This window comes from Podarcis filfolensis, assembly GCF_964270895.1.
Source record: "Podarcis filfolensis genome assembly, chromosome: 12".
Classification (NCBI taxonomy): Eukaryota; Metazoa; Chordata; class Lepidosauria; order Squamata; family Lacertidae; genus Podarcis; species Podarcis filfolensis.
Window position 1 is genome coordinate 16,551,824 of NC_139614.1, and position 25,829 is coordinate 16,577,652.

At 41.0% G+C, this 25,829-nt stretch overlaps 2 protein-coding genes across 3 annotated transcripts in view; one reads left to right on the forward strand and one right to left on the reverse strand.

Annotated features, from left to right (window-relative positions):
• The window catches only part of EOMES (eomesodermin), a 307,841-nt gene that overhangs the window by 18,190 nt on the left and 263,822 nt on the right, over positions 1 to 25,829 (forward strand). The window lies entirely within an intron of this gene.
• ZCWPW2 (zinc finger CW-type and PWWP domain containing 2) overlaps positions 20,084 to 25,829 on the reverse strand; it is a 34,163-nt gene continuing 28,417 nt past the window's right edge. For both annotated transcript variants that reach the window (XM_083578222.1, XM_083578223.1), the window contains 2 exons: positions 23,154 to 23,275; positions 20,084 to 20,563 (listed from right to left, as the gene is read on the reverse strand). In XM_083578222.1, the coding sequence (XP_083434348.1) occupies positions 20,390 to 20,563; positions 23,154 to 23,275 (296 nt within the window). In that variant the 3' untranslated portion in view covers positions 20,084 to 20,389. The remainder of the gene's footprint in view (positions 20,564 to 23,153; positions 23,276 to 25,829) is intronic.

Genomic DNA, 25,829 nt, shown 5'->3' on the forward strand with positions numbered 1-25,829 from the left:
GCCGACCTTCTGATCGGCAAGTCCTAGGCTCTGTGTTTAACCCACAGCGCCACCCGAAAAGGTAAAATGGGATGCAGGTGACACTGTGGTCTAAACTGCTGAGCCTCTTGGGCTTGCTGATCAGAAGGTCAGCGGTTTGAATCCCCGTGATGGAGTGAGCTCCTGCTGCTGTCCTAGCTCCTGCCAGCCCAGCAGTTCGAAAGCACACTGGCGCAAGCAGATAAATAGGCACCGCTGCAGCAGGAAGGTAAACAGCGTTTCCGTGCGCTCTGGCTTCCATCACAGTGTCCCGTTGCTCCAGAAGCGGTTTAGTCATGCTGGTCACATCACCCAGAAAGCTGTCGGTGGACAAATGCCAGCTCCCTCAGCCTGAAAAACGAAATGAGTGCCGCACCAAATAGTCCCCTTTGACTGGACTTAACCATCCAGGGCTCCTTTACCTTTACCTTTTTACCTATATTAGAAACAAGTGGGGAGGGAGAACAGTAATTGTTTTTAATTTGGATGGGCATTTGCGCCTGGAACAAACCATCACTGATACCACAGCGTGGATAGCTTCATTGGTGCTGATAATGCCAAGCTTGCAGGTTCAATCCCCATAGGGGACAGCTGCATATTTTTGCATTGCAGGGGTTGGACTTGACGCTCAAGGTCCCTTCCAACTCTGCAATTCGACAACACATTAACTCTGACAGCACATCACCTCGGACAAATTTTACAGTCCAGTTGAGGAGGGATGACATTGACGCAGGATGCTTGGATAGGAACTGAGCAGGGTGCTCCAATGGAGATTTGGCCTCTGGGTTTTTCAGCAACTTGAAAAGTACCCGTGTGTATGATGTTCCCAACAAGCCAATAAATACTGTAAAAGTGTTCTCTTGAATGAAAGCCAAGCTTTGATCTGATCATTCTTAAATCAGGACTCTTTTATCAGGTGACTAGGCTGCGTTTCTAAATATAAATTTCCAAATATAAGCTAACATTGCCTTAAAGAGCTGCCATTGCTGCTTTGGGTGTTACCTGGAAACATATGCCGACAAATTTTAGCATACATTTTTTTTAAAAAATCCACAGTATGCATGGTTCTAAGGAGAAAATGTCTCATTCCATGTAGCTGTAGAATATTTTCCCGGTTCATGAAACTCGCACTCAACCCTGCTTGCATCAGCTGATGCCCTGACCCAAGGATATTTTGAGAAAATGCTCTTTGTGTAGCGTGACATGGAGCCCTATGGAACTTTGCCTCTAGAACCAGAATGGCTAAAATGGTTTGTTAGCTTGCATCTACACTGGCAGATCTCGCAACTGAAATAGAAAGGAAGACAGCCAGGGATGAAACATTAGCAGTGCCCCCCTCCTCTACCAAAGATCCATCATAACCCACCCACCCCCCTCAAAAAGGCAAGCTGCATTTAAAAGAGAAACCATTCACCTTCTAAGAGCCCATCAAAATGCCTGTACTTCTACTTTTTCCCCTATAATTTTTATTAAATTTTCTGTTTTACATTTTAGAATATTCATTTAAACAACTTAAAAAATATCAAGTGACTTCCCTTCTTCTCTTTCCATAGTTAATTTTACATATCATAAATCCCCACATATTTTACAGAAACTATACCATTCAGTATTCCATTACTGAAGCCATCAAAACTTATTTACACTGTTGAATTTATCTTAATGCTGTCTACGTTTTCAAATAAACACAGTTTCCCTCCATATATTCAGTAAACATTTTCCAATCTTCTTTAAACATAGGTTCTTCATGTTCTCTTATTCTATATGTTAGGTCCGCAAGCTGCGCAGATTCTATCAGTTTAAGTTGCCATTCTTCTTTAGTTGGGACTTCACTTGATTTCCATTTTTGGGCTAACAAAACGCGAGCTGCAGTAGTGGCATACATAAATAACCTTTTTTGACACTTGGGAATTTCCATCTGAATTATCCCCAACAAAAAGGACTCGGGGTTTGTTTGTTTGTTTGTTTTGGAAAAGTACTTTTGAACATTTTTTTCAATTCATTATGGATTATTTCCCAATACTCTTTTACCCTTTTACAGGTCCACCACATATGATAAAATGTACCCCCAGTCTCATTGCATCTCCGACACTTATCTGATTCAGTCTTATACATCTTTGCAAGTCTACTCGGACTTAGATATCATCTGTAAATCATTGTCAGGTAGTTAAAATGCCTGTACTTCAAGGCTTCCTCATTCTGCTTCAGCAAAATATTGAAGGTCTTCCTAAGTGTGTGTATGTTCCATCAGCTTTGTACTTAAGCACAAGACACCGACTACAATGAGTCACATGCAGGCAGGCATTGGAGAGGTGGAGCACTCTGTCCCTCCTCTGGACCCGGAATACAAATACAGGGGGCTGTTGCAGAAGTGATAGAGCTATACCTTCTGTGTTAGCCTCTAGCAGGTCAGTAATGTTTTTCTGGCTAGTAACTTTTGTGGGTTTATTAATACTGTAATTACAAGGCTGATTCAACACATAAAGGTAAAGGGACCCCTGACCATTAGGTCCAGTCGTGACTGACTCTGGGGTTGCGGCGCTCATCTTGCTTTATTGGCCAAGGGAGACGGCGTACAGTTTCCAGGTCATGTGGCCAGCATGACTAAGCCGCTTCTGGCGAACCAGAGCAGCGCACGGAAACGCCGTTTACCTTCCTGCCGGAGTGGTACCTATTTATCTACTTGCACTTTGACGTGCTTTCGAGCTGCTAGGTTGGCAGGAACAGGGACCGAGCAACGGGAGCTCACCCCGTCGCGGGGATTCGAACCGCCGACCTTCTGATCGGCAAGTCCTAGGCTCTGTGGTTTAACCCACAGCACCACCCGTGTCCCGATTCAACACATACATAATGTTTAAACCCTTTTTTTAAGGTGATCTTTTTTAAGATCATTTCTGACACTGCTGTCATGCCCTAAACAACAACAGTATTTTTTTCTATATCCCCATTTAAATTGTCGTTGTTAGGTTGTTGATACAACTATCCAGAGAATCCTCTTTTTTTTTCATACAAGCATGATAATGTCAAGGTTGCAGGTTTGATCCCCATATGGGACAGCTGCATATTTCTGCACTGGAGGAGGTTGGACTATTATTATCGTTATTATTTATTCAACTTATGCACTGCCCTATACCCAGAGGTCTCAGGGTGGTTCACAACAAGACCACAAGACTAGCTGCTCCTTAGGATCCCTTCCGGGACGTGGGTGGCACTGTGGGTTAAACCACAGAGCCTAGAGCTTGCCGATCAGAAGGTCGGCGGTTCGAATCCCCGCGACGGGGTGAGCTCCTGTTGCTCGGTCCCAGCTCCTGCCAACCTAGCAGTTTGAAAGCACGTCAAAGTGCAAGTAGATAAATAGGTACCGCTCCGGCGGGAAGGTAAACAGCATTTCCGTGTGCTGCTCTGGTTCACCAGAAGCAGCTTAGTCATGCCGGCCACATGATCCAGAAGCTGTACGCCGGCTCCCTCGGCCAATAAAGCAAGATGAGCGTTGCGTCCCCAGAGTTGGTCACGACTGGACCTAATGGTCAGGGGTCCCTTTACCTTTACTTTAGGGTCCCTTCAGCTCTGCAATTCTATGTAGAACATGAATTTGCCAGCCGCTTAACAGCTTTTGGTCTCTTCACAGTTTCTTCTATAGACTTGCATCAGAGGAGTTGTTTAATGTCTTACTGTAAATATTCGTTATTGGGTGCACCCAGTTCTGTCACCCTGGACCTAAATTGTGCTAATATGTGCAGCCTCCCAAACATTAGCTGGGTGACAGATTGTGCAACTAATACCATTTTAAAGCTAATTAAAAGTGTTGTCTTCTTTGTTGCTTTATTGATTTACACAGCAACTTTTGCCATAGTTGCTAGCCACTTGTTTACAAAGTTAATAAAATGATAAATTACACCCAAGTCTCTCTGTAATGGGGGGGGGGGGCAATGAAGAATTGGTGTCTTCTTGTTGTTAGAAAATAAAATCAGACCCAAATTCTCCAGCCCCTGAGGCTAAAACGAAAACCAGGAAAAGGGCTAAAATAAATATAAAGATCTTACCGTATGTGCCTGAACTTACTTGAGTCGGGGTTTGGCAGAGTGCCAAGGCAAGCCCATTCCAAAAGCGTGTACCCACAAGGAAGGAGGAGTCCTCAGTTGATCCTGAAACATTTAACCCCAAATGTCAACAAGGATCTTCTGAAAAATCTGGGTGGTCCACACACAGTCAGATTCTAGGTCCCTCCCCCCGTGTTTATGTTTCAGAGGATAATGATATCTAATGCTAACTTGGAATAGACTTCTGGTCTACATTGTCTAATGGGTAGGCAAACTAAGGCCCGGGGGCCAGATCTGGCACAGTCGCCTTCTAAATCTGGCCCGTGGACGGTCCGGGAATCAGCGTGTTTTTACATGAGTAGAATGTGTCCTTTTATGGAAGGTAAAGGGCTTTTCCGTGCGCTGCTCTGGTTCGCCAGAAGCGGCTTAGTCATGCTGGCCACATGACCCGGAAAAACTATCTGTGGACGAACATCGGCTCCCTCAGTCAGTAAAGCTAGATGAGTGCCGCAACCCCAGAGTCGTTCGCAACTGGACTTAACAGTCAGGGGTCCCTTTACCTTTACACCTTCTTATTTAAAATGCATCTCTGGGTTATTTGTGGGGCTTGCCTGGTGTTTTTACATGAGTAGAATGTGGGCTTTTATTTAAAATGCACCTCTGGGTTACTTGTGGGGCATAAGAATTTGTTCTTCTTCTTCTTTGCAAAATATAGTCCAGCCCCCCACAAGGTCTGAGGGACAGTGGACCGGCCCCCTGCTGAAAAAGTTTGCTGACCCCTGGTCTAATGCTTACTGTACATTTCTTTAGCAAAGACCTTGACTTATAGCAGGCATGGCTAACTTCAACCCCTGCTAATGCTGTTGGACTCCAACTCCCAGGAACCTAGCAATTCGCCCATTGCCGCCCAGTGAACTGCATGGTGTTAGCCAGAGTTTCCTATGTCTTAGCCCAGTCATACCACACTGGTTCTTAACGCACAATGTGAAATGTCAAGCAGAAAACATTTAGTGTTCCATGATCTATCCTCAGAATTTGTGGTGATAAATTTGGAGGAGCTATTTTTCAGCACTACAGCTTAGAGCCTGTTTTCTTTTTTTTTTCTTTTCCTATACTTTACATAAATATTCCATCACACTTTGCAATCCAACCTTTCAGATGTGGGCGTAGAGCTGAAATGTGAGACTCATAGTCTTTTATCAGCTTGTAAAACATTGGCTGCCTTTGCCGCTCAAACATGGCAGGCAATTGGATGGAACCCTTGGCTGTGCCATTTCCAAAGAGAAAACTGTTGTGGACAACAACGACTGGCTTGTCACATGAATGGAGAAATGGAAAAATGGGAGCACAAGCCAATTCAGCTCAATAGTCCGGCGTCAGCTGAACAGAACTGTGCAAGTCCATGACCTAAGAGAATCAGCTTGGAAGACGTCTCCCTGTCTTGGTCCAAGAGAATGAGACAACAGCTGCCTTTTATTGGAACAACATGTGTGGGTGAAAGAGCATGTAGGCATTCCATTTCAAGAGAGATCTTTGTAAGTCTGCTGCTGCATTCAGATAGCAATTTATTCCTGACATTTCCTTACCTGTTAATTTTCATGCTTTTGTTTGATCGATGCAAAATCCACATCTGGAAATCTGGCAGAATCTAGCTGGTGTACGCTAGGAAAAAATTCCATACAATGTATATTATTAGGAGAAATTTGCACCAAAATGCTTATGAATTTTAATGAGAATTTTTTTTTTTTTTTTGGCAAACTGACGTGAACTGAGCTTAAGAGTGGGAAAATGAGAAATTCGGCAAAAATGGAATTGGGAGATTTGCCCACTGCTATTTTTCTAGGAAAAGAGGTGCCAGAACTCACCTTGTTATCTTAGAATGGCAATGGCGCCATTTTAAATGTCATTAGGACGATATTAGATATAACGTTCTATAACCGTTAACATACATTTTCCCTTTGCTGGTGGCTCGCTGCTCTGCAGCACCCTCTGGTGTCACATTTTAATAAGACATTGTTGCCGTTATAAATCACAAATGTAGACCCACCCCCATGTGAGTTCCAGCTGGGGGGAAAAGCCCTGGATTTGCCCATCCCTAGCTTTGTGCAAAAGCCAAATCCCTTCCAAAAGGAAGAGGGTTAAGGAACATCACACAAATTGGGCCCTTACCTGTGAGGCTGTGATGGACTGTGCAATTACACAGGAATGCCAAAATAAAAATTCAGAATTGTGGTACTGCTAGCAGAATTCAACATTTGAAAAACTGGCTGGGTTTTTAAAAGCAAATTTCTAGTTCTCAGTGCTTTGAGGACATGCCTGAATCTTTGTGGGCAATGTTTTGTAATAGCTTCAACTATGCAACTAAATGCTATTTTGTAAATGTCTGCTGAATCCCAGGCTCCAGAGAGATTACTAAAATAGATTTTTGGGTTTATTTGTTTTATTTATTTATAGCATTTGTACCCCGCTCTTCAGCCAAAAAGACTCCCAGAGCGATTTACATAAAACCAAGACCAGATACTCCGTACCCGCAGGCTTACAATCTTTGTTAATAAAAATAAAAATAATAAAAGGTTGCATTCGGACTTCAGTGCCACACAAACTCTCTGTGATTAACAATCCCAAATGTTATGGTGCATAACAGCGAGAACATGGGAGGGGGATTAAACCTTACTTAAAATTGCTCAGTTTGAATAATTTTAAAACTTGGGATTTTATTTTATTTTATTTTATTGGTGGCGGGGTGGGGGAATTGCACTGTAAAGTACACACAACCTTTCCTTGGTCTTTAGAACGGAAGGCCTTCCTCACATCTTGCCAGGTACAGTGGTACCTCGGGTTAAGTACCTAATTCGTTCTGGAGGTCCATTCTTAACCTGAAACTGTTCTTAACCTGAAGCACTGCTTTAGCTAATGGGGCCTCCTGCTGCTGCTGCGCCACCGGAGCACGATTTCTGTTCTCATCCTGAAGCAAAGTTCTTAACCCGAGGTACTATTTCTGGGTTAGCGGAGTCTGTAACCTGAAGCGTATGTGACCCGAGCTACCACTGTATGTGTCAGAAGAGAGAGAGGCATCAAAAGACTGGCCAGTCTGGGAAGGGGTCTCAAATGACACAGAGACACTTTTCAGCGTCCCAGTTGGTGCCTGAGCCTCTATGCCAAGATTGACAGTTTTGATAGACAGTAAAACCAAGTCTCTGGTGCATCGTTGGCAGCAAGGGCAGCTTCTGAGAGCTGACTGTACATGGCTGATAGAGGGAAGCATTTTGTATCCACGCGAGAGAAATACCATCTACAAAGCAGCCCTTGATCTGGCTACAAACAAAATGCTCTGCCTTTCTGGTTATATTTGTTCGTTCATTTTGATTTCTGTACTGCCCTTTTATCACGTGTGGGCCTCCGGGGGGGGGGGGGGAAGGCAGGCGTTAAACTAAGTTTACCAAAAAAATTTCAATGAATCCGGGGACACTTTTGAACTTCAACTGATTTTGTATGGGGACTGATTTGTAAATCCAGGGACTGTACCCAGGAAACTGGGACATCTGGTAACCTTACGTTAAACCCAGGCGCTTCTCCATTAACACCATGAAAAAAACAGTGTAGCAAATTCAAAACCAGATGAAAATAAAACCAAACTGTACAACCGGCAAGCATTCTTCTGTTGGTTGTATTCAATGGGGCTGTCTAAACATAAAGACTACGAAAGTTTCTTCGGCGTTTGCATTGTGTCGCATGGTGTAGAAGCCACAATGGGCATTTGAATCGCTTTGACCTTTTACCACCCTCAAACAGTTTAAATCAAAGACTTCCTCGTGTTGATTCAAACTCCTTGGGGCCTCCGTCAACACCGCCATATCTGTCAGCTGGCACTCCCAGCTCTTGCTGTCTGGGATGTGCAGGGCTGCTTCCTCAAGCACAAGTCGGCCTTATCGATAATTCCCTCTGTACTATACATTTCAAAGCAGATGACACAGATGTACATCGAGTCGTTCCCCATCCATCGATCTCGGCTCCTCTGAGGGGCTTTCGAGCAAGCCCGCAAAACATCCAGCAGCCCAGAGGATACTGTCATGCTTGAGCTTTTACATACAGGCCTTCCGAGATTTGCCTTTGAGGAATGCCTTTGTCTACATTTCCAGACTGCTAACCTGACAGAAATATCCTGCAGAACAACCCAACTCTACCAGGGACAGGGGGAAAGACCACCAAACTCCTTTACACAATTCTCACAGGGGGCAAAGACTTCGGATTTCTTTTGATGTGAACGATACCAGCGGCTTTAATTCATGTTCAAATTTGTTTTGTTTTTTGAATAGTACATCTGTGAAGCCTCTGCTCATTTTTTTTTAAGGGGTGTGATCGAAGGCTTTTAGCATTTGTATTGTGTTTAGCAGAATAACTCAAGGCCAGCCCTATCCATATACAGTGGTACCTCGGGTTACAGATGCTTCAGATTACAGACTCCGCTAACCCAGAAATAGTACCTCGGGTTAAGAACTTTGCTTCAGGATGAGAACAGAAATCGCACGGTGGTGGCGCGGAAGCAGTGGGAGGCCCCATTAGCTAAAGTGGTGCTTCAGGTTAAGAACAGTTTCAGGTTAAGAACGGACCTCCAGAACAAATTAAGTTCTTAACCCGAGGTACCACTGTATAAGGCAAGACAGTTAAATCAGTGCTGGTCATTGTGGGGCAATGAAGGGATGAAACCCACAAGTTTATATTCCCCCCTCTCCTTTTGAGCCAACTCTTAGCCCCCTTGCAGAATGCAGTGATTTCTACCCTGCCTTTTAGGGCAAAGCCTTCAGAAAAGGTAGCTTACATAAAAACAGCCATCGAATATTGCGTCATGTTGCAATAAAACCAATAATTCAAAACAGCATTCGAAAACAATCCACAGGCTAGAACATAGGAAGATCTTAATGAGTTTGAATATGAATTACAGTATTTAGAAGGTACTTCATTTGTAGAACTGAAACATTAGGGTAACTTCAGTACTTACAGATATTAAACTATCACTTAGGTGGCATACAAGCATGGCAATAGCCTGGGATGGTAGATGTTGAAGCACAGTAAAATCTGGAGGGCCAAAATCTGACACTGAGATTTATTTTTTTTAATATAACAAGTTTTGTTGATTTTTCAGAATACAGGATACACAAAAGGAAAGTCGCTACAGATACAGCAAAATTACCCTTACTCATGGAACAGATTTTCAGTCTACTAGGTCTTACCAAAGGTAAGTTTGTGAATCTGGTGGCTGCCATTCATCAGTTTGTTCATTTGAAAATTTTATAAAGGGCTCCCCAATCTCAATGAAACCATCCACATCTGATACAGAGAGATGTTGAAACTAAAAACAAATTGCTGAGACAGAGGAAGCATATATTTGAGTACATTCTGCACGTGGTGAGCATCTGTGAGAGTTATCTTTAGCAGAGTTTTAGTTCCTTTCAATTATCATCAGAGCATGTTGTACTGTTGTTAATGGCCTTAAGGTGTAGGTAGGAACTTTCCCTTCTCTTTGTATTCAGCAGTTTTCCATTTAGATTCCTGTATAAAGCGGTTTTTTTATCCTATATATTAAATACTGGAACAAAAGCTCATGTCTTGCAAAAGGCAAGAGTTTACCATAGCAACGTATTCATTATTCCAAATGACAATGCACATAGGGTTATGAGTTCTATACAATATTAAAATGGATTTCGGATAGTGTACCTTTAGAAATCCTGCTTAATTATAAGCAAATTGATTTATCAGTTAAACAGGGATAGGAAAATGGAGAGGTATTCATGCAACTTAATTGAAAAATACTCAACTGCCCTGATGTTCTGAAGATGCTTCGAGCATTTTTTAAGGCTTGGGCTTTTTTGAAGGAATAGTTGAATCACATTTGGCACCTTCCTTTTCAGATGCCTGCATTAATTTGTACCAAATATATTCTAATTAAATGACTATTTTTATGCTGAAGTAACTTTTAAAAAACAGCACTTCATAGAATGCTGAAGTTAACTATGAAGTTGGTGTATATGTGGTGAGTAGTTTTGAAAAACTTTCCTCCCTTCACTTCTGAGTTATGTTTAATAAAAATAAAAAGATGGCATACTGTCTTGGGTATTCTAATCTTTTTCGTCGCTTACACTGGAGGAATAGGAATAACACCTCTCTTCCATTAACAAACATGGAACATAATCCACAAGGACAGCCATCGGCAACCTTTTCTCGGCCAGTGGGCATGTTTTGAATTTTGAAGAAAGTGCCATGAAGCCAGTCACAAAATGGCTGCCGTGGGGCATGGCGTAACACAAAAAGACTGTCACATCTAAACCAGCAGAATATGCAGGACACAAAATGGTGCCCACATGCTCTCCCACCAACCACCCAATCAACAGGTGTGTGGGGTTTTTTAAGGCACTCACATCAGCCACTGCTGTGCTCACTCACAGACAGAAGCTCTTTGCACTCCTCCCTTGTTTAGAATAGATGGGAGGGAGGGTGTCCACTTCAGTGGGGCTTATGGGATGGAGTGATAGCCTAATCTAGTTTGGTAAACAAGAGCCGGTGGATGTGTGGGGAAAAGATCTGAAGCGTGACCCCTTGCTCCCAAATTACAGATTGGCTGGATGTGTGGAGAGCAAGCAAGGACAGGGATTCTGGTAATCATGCATCACGCCGGGACCCTTTGTGATCCAGCATCAAATGATGTACTCACAAATGATATCTGAACCTGCTCTAAGGGATAGATAGCCTAAGGGATGATTTGCTGATAACGGGATGTCTCATGGCGACTCCCAGTACAAAGAGATTCAGCTGTCTGAGCTCTCTTCAAAAAGCCAACATGGCAACCGTTTGATTTTCAGCAGGAAGTGTCAGAAACGCTTTCCTGTAGTAGATTATACACTAGTCGCAACCCATTCCCTCAGCAAGTCTACCATCTGCTCTACATATTGCCCACATCAGATGCCTCTGCCAAGAGCAGTTTAATCAATACAGAACCATACACTACCTAAGACAGCATTAGAAGCTCTTCTCTGTGCAGGAAAAAAAGGTGAAGAAAAGCAATAAGGACCAAGAGCAGATGAGTTCAACGTCTGCTGTTGTGCACAGTCTCCTTCTCTGAAGCCTCAGTGTGTCATCTGTAAAGCAAGGCCCACAGGGATCTATCCTATGGGACAGCAGTCAATATAAACACAAGGAACAATGGATACAGTTTGCACACTGAAAGTCCACACATAAATCTATTGGGCAACATGGGGAGCCTGTGGCCTTCCAGGTACTATTGGACTACAACTCCCATTATATTTCCCCATTGGGCGTGTTGGCTGGGACTGATGGGCATTGGAGTCCAACAAGATCGGGAGGGTCATTGCGTCCCAACCTCTGCTGCCAGGAGAGCTAAAGTTCCATCCATTCACCCAGTCCAGTCCTGATATTTGTCTCCTACAGTAGCAAGCCAGATGCCTTTGAGAATCTGACAAGCATCCTGGTCTTTTCATCTCTGACTGTTCCCTCTTCTGCAAATACTTGGATTGAAGAGCGAGCATTTTATAGCAGTCTGTGTTTGAGGGAGAGGAAGGGTGTCTGTATGCAGTAGCCAAAGTGTCGGGACTAGATGAGAAAAATACCAATTTGAGTCCCTGTGCAGGCATGGAGTTGTTGGTCTGCCCTGGAAAAAGTCACTATGCCTCATCTTAAAGTTCCCATTTTTTGAGAGTGAAACAGTGCTCCTTGGAGGATGATAGGAGGCAAGCATATCAGTAACACATGCAAATCATCATCATCATCATCAGCAGCAGCAGCAGCATCTCTTCTCCAGCCACTCTGCGTGGCTCCCAACAGAATATTAAAAACACGATAAAACATCATACATTAAAAACTCCCCTAAGGTTGCCTTCAGGTGTCTTCTAAAAGTCTACCTCTACTTTTCAATCTAGAATATAGATGTTTATTTAAAGCTATCATAATCTGGGGCTAGATTATTCTCCAAGCTGAACCACAACGAGTGATTTATCTTATATGCCTTCTATTACCTATCTGAACATAAACACGCTCTTCACATATTTTTCATTAAACGTATTGCTCATTCAGGGCAGTTTCTTCCAACATTTGTTCAATTTATTGCCCCTTTAGATTTGCCCCATTACATCTCATTGTTATTTCTCCTTGGGCAAAATGGTATGTGCATGGTAAAGAGGTAATGCATACAGTTAGTTAGGGAATACCTAGTTTAACTAGGCTGCTGGAGCTTTGCAGGTTCAGTCAGAAATCAGCCCCGTTCAGTTCAATGTGGCTTCTGCCCTAGTAAGCTGGTTTAAGATTCCATCCTCAGTGTTCCCCAGGCACTTCTAGATTTTATCCCAAGACATAAGAAAAAAGGCACCATTTCTCCTCTGGTCTTGTAACATCCCATCATTAAATGATAACCCATAGAGAGCAATGATAGATAAGTACATAGATAGATGATTGATTGATTGATTGATTGATTGATTGATAGATACATAGATTTTTTAAAGACATAAAACTGGCATAAAATGAGAAAATAGAGAGTGAGACACACAGCAGGTGCACCATGATGATGGGGACAAAATAGATGGGGTGTCAAATGTACATTATACTGACCCAAATATAGGTTGCATGTCTAACCCCCCCCCCAAAAAAAAAAATTGGCTTACAAGAAATGTAAGTGCAACCTATATTTGAGGGTAACCTGTATTCAGATCAGTGCAATTTAACTTGCCTTTTTCTCTCCCTTTTAAATTACAGTCAGTAGGGAGAGTGATCAGGCCAGCATACAGCGAGGGGCTTAACTTATGGTAACCACCCTTTCCCTACGTGGTCCCAACAAAAATACTTTCTGCCCTGGGTTGCTGTTTGCCCTGGGAAGGAAGATGCTGGCGGGCTTTGTATTTCTTAATGGAAAATGTTTGTGGCCCTTACTGTGCAGGTGGGGAGATTAAAATGTGTATGTAGATTTTGCAAAAAAGCGTGAGCTTTGCGTGGTGGTGTCAGTTGTTCTGCAAACTGTGCTCAATGAAGTTAATTTAAGATAATTGCAACAGTTCAGTGCTGAAAACTCATCAATAGCTTTGAGAGCCAGTGCCAAATGTCAGTCAGGTGAAATGAGTGACAATGATTGCTCCCCTGATCTTTTCAAAGCCCCATGAGTTATCTCAGAAAACAGTGTTTTAATTTTGAAGGATTTTTGTAATGCCTGAGAAGCAGGTCCCTACTCCCTAAGAAGTTATATGGAAACAGTCAGGCTAACTAACCAAAGACCCGGCATTTTGAGGACAGATAGAATGTAAATAGACACAGTAATGGACATAAAGATCATAAACTGGAAGTGAAATAAAAAAAATGCAGGTCAAGTGAAATGTGCAGTTAAATGGGGCATGGCACTGTCAGCTCCCTGAAAGCCGTAAGGGTTAATACTCAAACTCACCTTTCCTTTTATAGGATGCAAATTGTTCACACCGACAGAGTTTTGTTCATTCATTACTCTTTTACTAGCAAGGAATCTACACACACAAAAGCCAACACACACAGAACCCAATGTCGATGGACACATGCAGGTAAGGTAACCTTGGCTGAAGCTTGTGGCTAGTGAAGACTAGGAATTGGTGCTTCTGTACATTTCAGGTGCTCAGTTTTCCAGTCGGAAATGAAGTACTCCACATTTCTGTAACAATTAGCAATAATAATAATAATAAATCCTCATGGAAATTCATCAGCATTTTAGTGCAAATTTCTAACAATAAACACATTCTTGCAAAGTGATTTCCCCTAATATAATGCATTTTGCACATTATTGTCACTAATACGTGCAATTTTTACACACTTTACCCTTGTACATGCATTTTCGTACACCTTACTTGAGCGGCGAACTGCACTGCAAAATTCAGGTAAGTGAAAATTTCAAAAGATGTCTGCTTCAGTTTGCATTTCGTTTCCAAAGGCATGAATTTGGTAGGTTTGCCCTTAAATGGGAACTTAACTGAATTTGTTCCCTATCCCTAGTGAGGGGATGGGTTCCCATGAATCCCATTTCAGATAGCACGCTAAGCTAAACTGTGGCTTAGCCCAAACCAATATAGCAGAAAACTAAGAACAGAGAATTGCAATGCAACTGCAACAACCTCTCTAGGAGTTGGCATGTTCACACGGTCCTGGTAAGCTATGTCTGACTTACCATGTCAAGTGAGCCAGCTCATAGACAACATTGCAGCATAAGCCTTCAACTGTCAATGAATATAAGACTCAACATAGCAGCCCACACAGTGTGTGCTATGACCCCATTAGAAAAAAGCCTGGTGAAAATTGCATATTATAGGTTTCTATTTCCCACATTTGCTTATAAGCAGCAAATTTAGAGCTATATACCTCCATTTTTCACTCACTTGTATTGGAGGCACATTCTTTTTTTTTCAAAGGAAAAAAAGCAATACGTGAAAATTGAAGCCTAATAAAACAATTGAACAATACGATGATCTAGTGCATTTGACTTCATTCACGTAATATGAGAGAATTGCCTGGAGAGCAGGAGAGAAGGAGAAATGGCTGTTATTGTAAATTGCGGGGGCCTGCATTAGCTAGAGGATTGGTATGGTCGGGGGGGGGGAATCTCTGTTCTGTTAAAGCAAAGTATCAGAGATTACTGGCAGCTTTCAGTGGCTCTGCACCTTATTGATTTCTCACACAAGGCCAGCGTGCACTCTACACACACACACACACACACACAATCTTACAAGTTCTATGAAATCAAGTTGGCAGCTCCTTTTATTTTTCCAATGCGGCACATTCTAGCTTAACTAAGTGGATGTATTCATCGGGATGTTGCAAAATGTCTGAAGTGTTGAGTTCGGAGATGGATTCAGACATATCTGGAGGAATTTGTTTTGTTTTTAGAAAGGTCTTTCAGGAATTTGGCTCCAAAATTTCCCAACTGCAAAAAGGAAAGCAAGGCTCCTGGTCCTGCAGTAGTTCCAGAGGCTACTGTTAAAGAAAAAATTCAAAACTCCCCTTTCTTTATCTTATCTACATGCATAGGATATTAAGGGTAATTCCCAAGATCTAGACAAGAACATTAAAAAAAAAATATTATTATTGGTATGGGGCTACTATGGGTGGGAGAGAAACGTGATTCAATTTGCATTTAAAGGCAAACCTCATTTGCTTTTTCATATATGAACTAAAACTGAGCCATCTCTTGAAATTTACACATCTTTGAATTCTGCAATGCTGTTCTCCAGCCGATAAATGAGCCATGAGGTCACGGTTTTCGCCAAAAACCCGATTCACTAAAAAACGGTGCCAAACAACTGCAAATTGCCCCCTGCAGTGATCCGTGCAGGAGGCATGTTCGCAACCCGCAGTGTTCGCAACCCGCAGCGCCGCATCTGCTCACGCGTGGGTCGCAATTTGGCACTTCTGCGCATGCGCAAAGCGTGATTTAGTGCTTCTGTGCAAGTGCCAAAACCTGGAAGTAACCCGTTCCAGTACTTCCGGGTTTGGCGCAGTGCACAACCCGAAAACGGGTAACCTGAAGCGTCTGTAACCCAAGATACCACTGTATAACAATTTACCTCTTAACACACTTTCAATCTCCATTCTAACCAATCATTACAGCACATCCTTTGCAAGTAGGACATCCTAAGTTTCAAGCCCTAAGTATCCCCAGTTCAAATGATCAGGTGATGTGAAAGACCTTTGTCCAAAACCCTGAATAACTGCTGCCAGTAACTATAAGCAGTATTGGGGTCGAATGTGTGTCTGCTTTGGTTTCTTGTTTTCCCAATCTGAAGTTCAGTTCTCCACAGTTCCACACAGTTTGTGATTTATTTATTTTTTAATGCTCTCGTGAAAATTAATCAGCATTTTAATAGAAACATTTGTATGCAATTTGCCTAAGGTACACATTTTTGCAAAGCAATTTCCCCCAAAATAATGCATTGTTTTATATCATTTTCACTAATGTGTACATTTTTTATGGGCGCTTTACCCCAGTACCTGCCTTTTTGTTCACAGCGGACTGGAGAACTGCGCTACAAAATTAGGAGAAGTGCAGATTTTGAAGGACAACTGTGTTCTAGTTCTTGTATGGTTTTGCAACATGTGAGTTAAGCAGGTTCACCTTTAAATGCGAAATGAATCAAACTTCTCTCCAATTCCTGGCTGGGGAAAATAGCCTAATCTGGTATGAAATGTTCCATTTAGCATTAGGACCAGGGAAGGCACCTGCGTGCTGCCTTGATGGTTGCGGGAAGAGAATGCTCTGAATAGGCAGAGGACGTTTAGAAGTCAGTGTTAGAAATAAAGGAAAAGGGAATCAGAAATAGAAGTAGCAGGGCAGGGTAAACATCAAGTCACCGCTTTGTGCCCGTGGAACGAAGTGCCAAATTAGAAGGATGGAACAAAGCCATAGGTTGTCAAAGAACAAGGTAGGTTTTGAAACAGGAACAGCTTGAGAAATTAGCTAAGGGAGGATCAAGGCACAGTTAGGAGGCAAGACTGGATAGTTTTCACGAGTCTGATCTAGTCAAAGAACATTGGTTATATCTGAAGCACATGGCCTCAACAGTGCAATCCTAACCATGTCTGTCAGCCGTTACAGACATGACTCTTTGCAGTAACAGCTGGGTTTTCTTATTTAGTCGTGAATGGTGGTCATGCAAGTAAATAGATCTATTCTGCCTTCTGGCTGCTTTTCTCATTCTAGAGACTATATGCAACTATTCTTTAGCATAGGCTTTCAGAACCTGGCACTCTAGATGTTGCTAGACTGCTGTTGCCATCGGTCCCAGACAGGACGGCCAATGCTAGGAGTGATGTGAGTTCAGCAACCTCTGGAGGGTCACCTTCACACAATCCTAACAAACCTGAGTGAAGAACACCACTCGATTAGTTCTTCCCCACTTTATATTGTGTTAATTTAGTGATATAATCAGGGTTCAGATTTGCACATTAGCAACCTCAACGGGTCAGGAAGTGAAGACAACCAGTGATAAAAGATCACTGATTCACAGACTGTAATTGAAACAAATCAGTTGGGTTTGTTGATTTACAATGCTTCATTCAAATCATATTATTATCTAAGACAGCAATTTAGTACTTAGAAAATAATATGGATTAGAAACGGCATAATAGCAGCATAATTGCATTGACAAAGTAATAAAAGCCATTTGAGTGAGAATTTTGGGCTTGCTGATTCCTATTCTAATGGAAGATATGGTCATACAGTTTAGCAAACAGACTTTCTAAATTTCACAGCATATCCAAATTTTTAAGTTCCCTATGATACATAGCATTTTAGAATAAAGCTCATAATTAACCATATAGAGCTGGGGGAGAGCAAGTCAAAAAGAGCTGGATAGGCAGCAACTGGGAAAAGGAGAGGAAAAATTATTCCCTGTATACCCGTTAATTGATCAGGGACTAGAACATAATTTTCCACCCTTTATGTCAATGCTCCCATAAGATGCAGCCTACAAATATCCATGATGTAACTGGGGAAAGGAACTGCGATCCTTATTTTCTGCTATTTCTGTATTTAGGTCATAATCACTTAGAAATAGTCCAGCATTTTCTTTCAAACAATTCAACAATGTTTATAATTCCACATCCATTGTGATGATGTTGGGTATTCATTATAGCAGCTTAATAGGAAGGGCTTTTTCCCATCTGGAACTAACCAGAACTATGTTCCGGCACCTCTCAGGTGGGCGCCATTGCCATTCTAAGAGAATGAGGGAGGTGTTCATAGTGAATTCCAGCCCCTCTTTTTCTAGAAAAATAGCACTCTTAATAGGTATGATTTCCCTTTTTCCTTATCATCAGGTTCTAATCACCTCAAGATGCCACAGTTTCACACAACTGTCATTTAGAGTTAGAAAGAGCTCCAGTTTCCACAAAATGGCATAGAGATGTATGTTTCCATCATGATCCCTTAGATGATGATTCCTTAGTCCTAGCAGAGTCCAAATTAACCTATGTCAGAAAATTGGCTCCTCTTCTATTTCACACAGCTGAAAAATTAACATCACAATTTAGATAGGAGACCTCCTGAATTTAGCCAGGCATCCTGCATATGGAGACATGTTCAGCATTTAGCACTGTTTCAAATCTTAATAAACCTGAGTGAAGAGGATGAATACCAAATGATTCAAAGCCCTGCACCCTTTGATTGGCTCATTCCCTTTAGTCCACAAATTAATCAGTGTCTATGCCACATATTATGTACCCCTAATAGAAACAACTCACATTATCCAGATTATAATGTTCCAGGAATAGGTATGTGGTTAAATGACTGCATAATTCAATATATAGTTCAGTGAAACAAAATCCTTTTCTGGACTAAATACCCCACTATGCTACTGCCTTAGTACCCTTAGGTTCTCCATTGGATTCTGTTTCACTTCTGTAAGGAAACGATCATACCACATTGGCTTTCACTCATGCCCAGTTGGGATGGGGTTGTGGGTATGCAGGTCAACAGGTATCATCTGAAGTTCTTTGTGCTCATTATGTATCACTGAATGTCTTCTTAGTCCTTTACCCCCCCCCCCAACTTCCCAGAATCCTGTTATTTAACTCAAATTCTGTTATTTGTTATTTGACTCAAATTCTTCCCCAGTCTTGCTTACCTATCTTCCAACTCTGGCTTTCTCAGTCCAGGTCCTGCAAAATTTTGCCTCCCAGATCTTGATGTTAACAGTGGTCCAGCTCTTCTTTTGTATTCTGGCAGATTCCTGGCTCCTGGTTGCTTTTGTTAGGCTCATTGCGATACTACCGAATTCCTTTGGTACGATACACTCAGCTTGGTCAACTGCTTCCTCACCCACTTGTCTCTATGCTATAATATTTTCTATAAATATCTGTGGCAAGTCATTAATCCTGTAAATACCGTTTGTACTATTTACCATATCTTTTTAAAAGGTCTGAAGCAGCTCAGGAAACTAATTGCTTATTTTCGTGAGATGTAGACCTATTCACAACTTATAGGCTCTGGCAGGGTTTTTTGTTTTTTTTGGTGCGGTGGGAAGGTAGGAGCTTTAAAATATTGTTGTTTTTTTCTTCATCCAAAAGTGGGCTCCTTCAGACATCCTTTTTATTGCAAATTCATGATTTGCGCTCATAATGCTATCAGGATGGTCACACATGATCCTGCTTTTAATACTGTTTGTGCCTGCAAAGGTTTGGGGATGGTCACACAGTTTTATTTCAAATTAGTGTATATCACATGAATTCCTGTTGAAATCCTGTAATATTTTATATATTGTTGCAAGGTGGCCCCAGCCCTAGACAGCAACAATGTGGTAGCACAGGGGAAGCATCACAGAATAAACTAAAGCAGAAGAAATCCACCATTAATGCACAATTATTGTGCCAGGAATATATTGCAGAATGCAACCACAGTAAAACACCAGTCTGGAGAGGCCCAGTGACTAACATGTAGATAGCTCATGTGACCGTATTTTGTGTGGTCTAATCTTCACGAATTGATATCTCACATAATGAACTGATCTTGTGGGTACTGTTATATGTCATTACATCACAATTCCTTTCATCTTGGCTTAACCTATTTCTGAATCTTTTTAGCTGAGTCAAGTGATACATGGAGTTGCAGACCAACATATAAAAAGATACTGTGAATGACCTATTATTCCTACTTATAATACCACAGACAACAGCATGAATTTGTCACAATTATTCCTATGCATCTTTTAGCATCTATCCAAAATGGAAAGCATGACTACCATTTATGAAAGGACACATCTTTAAACAAAATATTCAGTCTCCAAGGCTGTGTTGTCTACAGATGAATCCCACTGAGAACAACCCAATTGTAATTATATATGTGGAATAAAGGAGGCATCAGTGGTTCATACTAGAAAAGCCATATGGCTGAGGATGTAAAACTGAAATTTCCAGCTAAAAATTCCCATAAGATATTTTTATATGACTTCCTGAAGAGTTGCAAACAACTCTTATTTTTTGGAAAGCCTGAGAAATACAATGCTTAGAATCTCTCTATATTCAAGTAAAATAGCTCTTTATTTCATTCTGATTTATAGAAATCTACAATTTGCTTAAAGCCAGCGAGAGAGAAAATAATTATCAGGGGAAGACATCTAAACGTGCATGACTGTGCTGTTGGATTACACTTTTTAATCTGAACACGGACTAAGTTTGATATCAATTTTATCAATGAGCAGGCCAAAAAAATTGTTAAACTTCACAGTAACTATATTGTTGAACTGCTGTTAAGGATCTCCCTCTATATGTGAAAAAGAATGCACTCTAAAGCTGTAAATAGTATAATAGGTTCTCTCTTATCAGCGCTACAAGCTGTCTTGGAATTCAGCCATTAAAGACTCTATTTCCTTAAACCTGTCTGTTATACTCTCAATGCACTCTCCAGCCTTGAAAGCTTTTCCATCAATTATAATACAGTCCTCTTGGGCGTTGATTTCCATTGGCCTTTTTTCAGTATACTCCAGGCAGAAGTTAGCTACCTAAAAGGGGGAAAATATTCGTATTCTAAAATTAAATACAATTTTGCAACAGATAATCTTCACCTGATACAGGAATGGAGAGCTACCAGCAGAAGCAGACATACACATGGAACACCAATCTGAATGCAGTTGTTTATCTAGTATCAGCTAGTAGTGCTTTATTATTATTATTATTTCTTCTTCTAATGCAGATGGGAATTACAACTATTCTTATTCAGAAGCTTTTCTTGCATTAAAGTTGTAATCAACTAGTGCTGGATCAAGGTCATTGGTTCCTAATTTATGTTTTAAGGTAAATTAACCTTCAAATCTCCATACTGTAAAATGTATGGGAAAAAATTGGGTTAGGGCCACAGCTCAGAGCACATTGTTTGCATTCAAAAAATCCCAGATTCAACTTCCAGTCCTGGGTTGGACAGACTCCTGCCAATTAGTGGCAGCCACACTGAGCTGGATTGAGAAATGGTCTAATGATATACACCAGCTTCCTATGTACCTAAAAATGTGAGTTCATGTTTACACACCATACATAGCTGTCAACTTACAGATTTGAAAATAAGGGACCAGCAGCCTTGAAAATAAGGGACCAACAGCCAAAATAAGGGACCTGCAGCATCACCTGTTCCAGGCACTCCAGTCTTCCTGTCCTCCTGCAGTCTGGTCAAACTCATGCTGGGTAGCTTCGAGAACACTATCCAACCAACTTTGTAACCAGAGGTTCAGCTGAATAGAATCTGAATCACATGCACCACAAGGCCTATGCAGCCTCAACTTAAGATGGCTCCCCGGCCTGGCTTTGCACTGCAAAGTTTGCAGCAGCACGTGCAACAAAATGGCATCCAGCATTCAAAACCCCCCTCAGCTTGCATTAACTAGCCACACACAAGGCATGCAAGCTCCACCCCCCAGTCGTTCTTAGACTTCTTATTGGGTGAGCAACACAGCCAAGCAACACAGTTGGAGCCTCCCTCCTCCCTGGCTGGCAGGGAGGGAGGGAAAGGAGCTGCTTCCTTTGAAATTTAAAGGGACATCATTTAAGGGACATTTAAGGGACATCCATCAATAAGGGACAGCAGTGGGACATGGCGCTGGAATAAGGGACTGTCCCTTCAAATAAGGAACACTTGACAGCTATGACACCATATGCAAACAGACATTAAATCTCTATCTCTCTCTTTTTTTTTTTTTTGAAAAGTGGAATGCTATTTTTTAAACCTTTCACAAAACTGTTATGTGAACAGGCTGCAAATACTGATTGATGGATTGTTATACATTCACACTGTTGGATAACCTTATGTGGGTTATTGAAGGTCAACGGGGGGAAACGGTTATAATCCCTCCCTTCATTTCATTTTCTGATTCAGCATATTGGATGGATTAACGGCAAGAAAGATAACTGTGGGCTTTGCTGGGAAGTGGTACACAAATGTAACTAAGAAACAATAAGTAAAAATTTAACTGCAAACTCATACTAAAAGGTTGCTACTTTCCTGGTTCTGGATAAGAAAGTCGTGCAAATTTCAGAACAAAATTCAATGGCATTGTATCATGTTTGATACATACAGAGGCAGCTATAGGGCATAGCTGAGGAGGGCACTTTCTCAAAGCCTGGTGCAAGCACTTGCCCAGCTTCAAGAAGGAGGTGCGAGGCTCTGACAGGGTCCTAGAATCATCTTGCCTCCTTCCCAAAGCTGGGCAAGCACTTACTGGGCTTTGGGATGGAGGTAGGAGGGCTCTAGGACCCTGCCAGAGCCTTGTGTCTCATTCCAAAAGTTGGGCTTAAGCCAGTGCCACGAGGGCTGGGAGGAGGGCGTCAAATGTTGGCCTAGCACAGGGTGGCATAATACCAAGGTCCACTGCTAATACAAGTCCTTCTATGACCTACAACATAATTTACATTTTCTGTGCGTTCTTGGAAACAGTCAGAACACTTTGCATGGAGTAGCTTTTGAATGTGTGCACTAGGCTGAAGTTGCTAAAATGCTACATAAGTATCTAAATAATTGTAATGTTGCAGGTTTGTTCTCTAGCATGCCTGGAAAATGTTCAGGAATTATATTGCAGCAATAATAACAATAACAACAACAACAACAATAATGATAATTTATTTTATATTTTACCCTTCCTTCCTCCTTCCATAAAAAAAACAAAGAACTAAAAATTCTCAGAGTGCCGTAAGTTCCTCTACCCCTTTAAAAAATATGGAACTTGGCTTGGCAGAGGAGTATTATAGTAGTAGCTGTTTTGCCTGTTTGTATGCAGATATTTGCAATGCAAATAAAAACAAGGTTATCAGTGATTGCAGCTTCCCTGGTCTGGGATCCCGGTGATAAATATTTCAAAAATGGTCTTGTTAGATGCATGTACTTCTACTTATTGCAGGGTGTACACTTTTAACTATTTCATTTTTCAAACAGTCTTATAATTCCTAATATATAACCCTTTAGCGCCTGGTGTGGATGCTTTTTGTAAGTACATTAAAAGATAAGTAAATATTTCAGGTTGTGTTTCTAAGCCAAAAATAAGGATTCTACTAAAGTGGTTTTTCCAATCATTCGTAATTAGTAGAGAAACTATGAATAATTTATACCTCTTCTCTCCCATTATTGTTCTCTCCATCCACAAATGATGCCAAAGATGGGTAGGAGGGGGCTGCAACATGCTTGAGAATGTGGTCCAATTCTTTTAGTATCATTTCTGTCTCAGAAAGACCTAATAAAAATGGCAATATTTTAGCTTACATATACATTGTACATTTATGCAATGCTATTTATTGCTCAGTCGACTGCTTGGACTACAAGTGTTAAGTGGAACGGGCAAACATCCTAATTCTAGATACGAAAAGAAAAGTGTTTCCTATGACATTACAGTGGTACCTTGGTTCTCAAACGCTTTGGTTCTCAAACGCCGAAAACCTGGAAGTAAGTGTTCCGGTTTTGGAACGCTTTTCGGAAGCCGAACGTCGAATGCGGCTGTCAGCTATTTTTTTCAGGGCACCTGCACCAATAAGAAGCTGAACCTTGGTTTTCAAACATTTCGGAAGTCAAACGGACTTCTGGAACAGATTGAGTTTGGTGCTTTTGTTTTTGCTATTTATTTTGCATTTTTGTTTTTGAGGCTTTTTCGGTTAACTTGTTTTTGTGACTGTGTTGAACCCAGTTCAGCTACTGGTGGATTGATTGTGCGACTGCGGAAATGGATAAAAGCCCCCCCCCCATTCAGATAATGCCTATCATCAGTGCAGGCAAGGAAAAAGAATCAATTTTAATTTTTATCATCTACAATGCTGTCTTATTTATTTTATAGTACAGTACATCATAGCTGTCAACTTTTCCCTTTTCTTGTGAGGAATCCTATTCGGAATAAGGGAATTTCACTTTAAAAAAGGGAAACTTTCACATTGATTATTGCTTTCATTTTATCAATCAATGGTCTTGTTAGATAGTAAAATTCATGCTAAATTGCTGTTTTAGGGGTTGTTTTTAAAGGTCTGGAACAGATTAATCCATTTTGCATTACTTTCTATGGGAAAATGTGCCTTGGTTTTGGAACGCTTTGGTTTTGGAACAGACTTCTGGAATGGATTAAGCTTAAGAACCAAGATAGCACTGTACTCCTATGCAACAAAATGAAATCAAGTGCTCTCACTGGGGTCAACCTGACTGGCTTCTGGTGGAAACTCCATTTGTGCTAATCACTTAACAATTTAAGGATGCAATTCTAACCTCACTTATCTGGGAAGTAAGACCCACATAATTCAACAGGGCTTACTTTTGACTAGACATGGTTAGGATGGCCATGTAAAAGACAGATCCTACAACTCAACCAACTGAAGCAAATAGTTAGATTTAATGAGAGCATTGGTGCCAAAATAGAGTTAATGAACATTATTCCAACTGTTTCAGTTAAAATAAATTGCATATAGAAATTACTAGTAATTACAATCCTATTTATTTGGAAATGTAAACAAAAATAGTAACTTCTTATCATATTTGGCAGACACACAGCATGTAATTTTGGTCTGATATTAAAATAGCAACAAACAGAATGATCTGATTTGTGGTAGAGTTAATCCAAATATAAATTGCACTAACTTGGGCAAAAAAGACAAAATCTTTTGTTGACACAGTGTGAAATGATTGCATACATGATTAAAATGGGTAGAATAATGTACACAAAGTATTGGAGGACAGATAACATCCCAAGCATGAATAAAAATAAATTATGAATGTAAATTTTCTGTAAAATTAATTAATTGCATTTAAGTTACAGATAAAGATTATGGGGGGAAACTCCCCCCCCAAAAAAAACCCTGAAATCATTTCCAAAACTATTGGGTTGCATCCAACTAACCTTTACGCAGAGTAGACCCACTAAAATTAATGTAATAATAATAATTTATTTATATCCCACCCATCTGGCTTGGTTTCCCCAGCCACTCTGGGTGGCTCCCAAGAGAATATTAAAAACATGATAAAACATCAAACGCTAATAACTTCCCTAAACTGGGCTGCTTGCAGATGTCTTCTACAAGTCAGATAGTTGTTTATTTCCTTGACATTTGATGGGAGGGCGTTCCACAGGGCGGGTGCCACTACCGAGAAGGCCCTCTGCCTTAGTCATGAGATCCAATTACGTACATTCACCTGTAGCCTCTGTTAGTGCAATGGCACTTCCAGTTTCTCCCTCCATCCTCCATTCCCCCAGAAAGATAAATCTGTTCTGAGGGTTCTCAAAAATACCAGAACAGTTTTTGGAGTTAGGCAGGGGGCTGGAATGGGGTGGAGAGGACAGAGAAGTGCTAGTGGATACTCCGTGTGCTGTGCTGGATCATGCCCATACACAGGATTGTGCTGTTAGTCTGAATACAACCCTGTGTTTTATTTATTATAATTATAATTGTTAATCTTGTCTTGTTTGATTCTGCCTTTGTATATCTATTTTTCTGATAAAATATTGTCTAATTTGTCATAATCATCACCACCATCATTTCTTTTAAAAAGATAGAAAGAAGGTTCTATCACAGCTACACTCACTTCTTGCCCTCTCACCAATCCATCTTTCTTGTGTACAGTTTGAATCTCTTTACTTTCCAAACTTTAGTTTCAAGTGAGGTGAACGATAACCATGTTCAGTGTGTTTGGAGTAAACAATATTCTCATTATGATACAATTAGCTTTTGAAATTTTCAGAAGACAACTATATTTGAAGTAAAAGCAAACAAGCCAAATAAATCAATATGAGGATAGAAAATTATTCTTTGTAA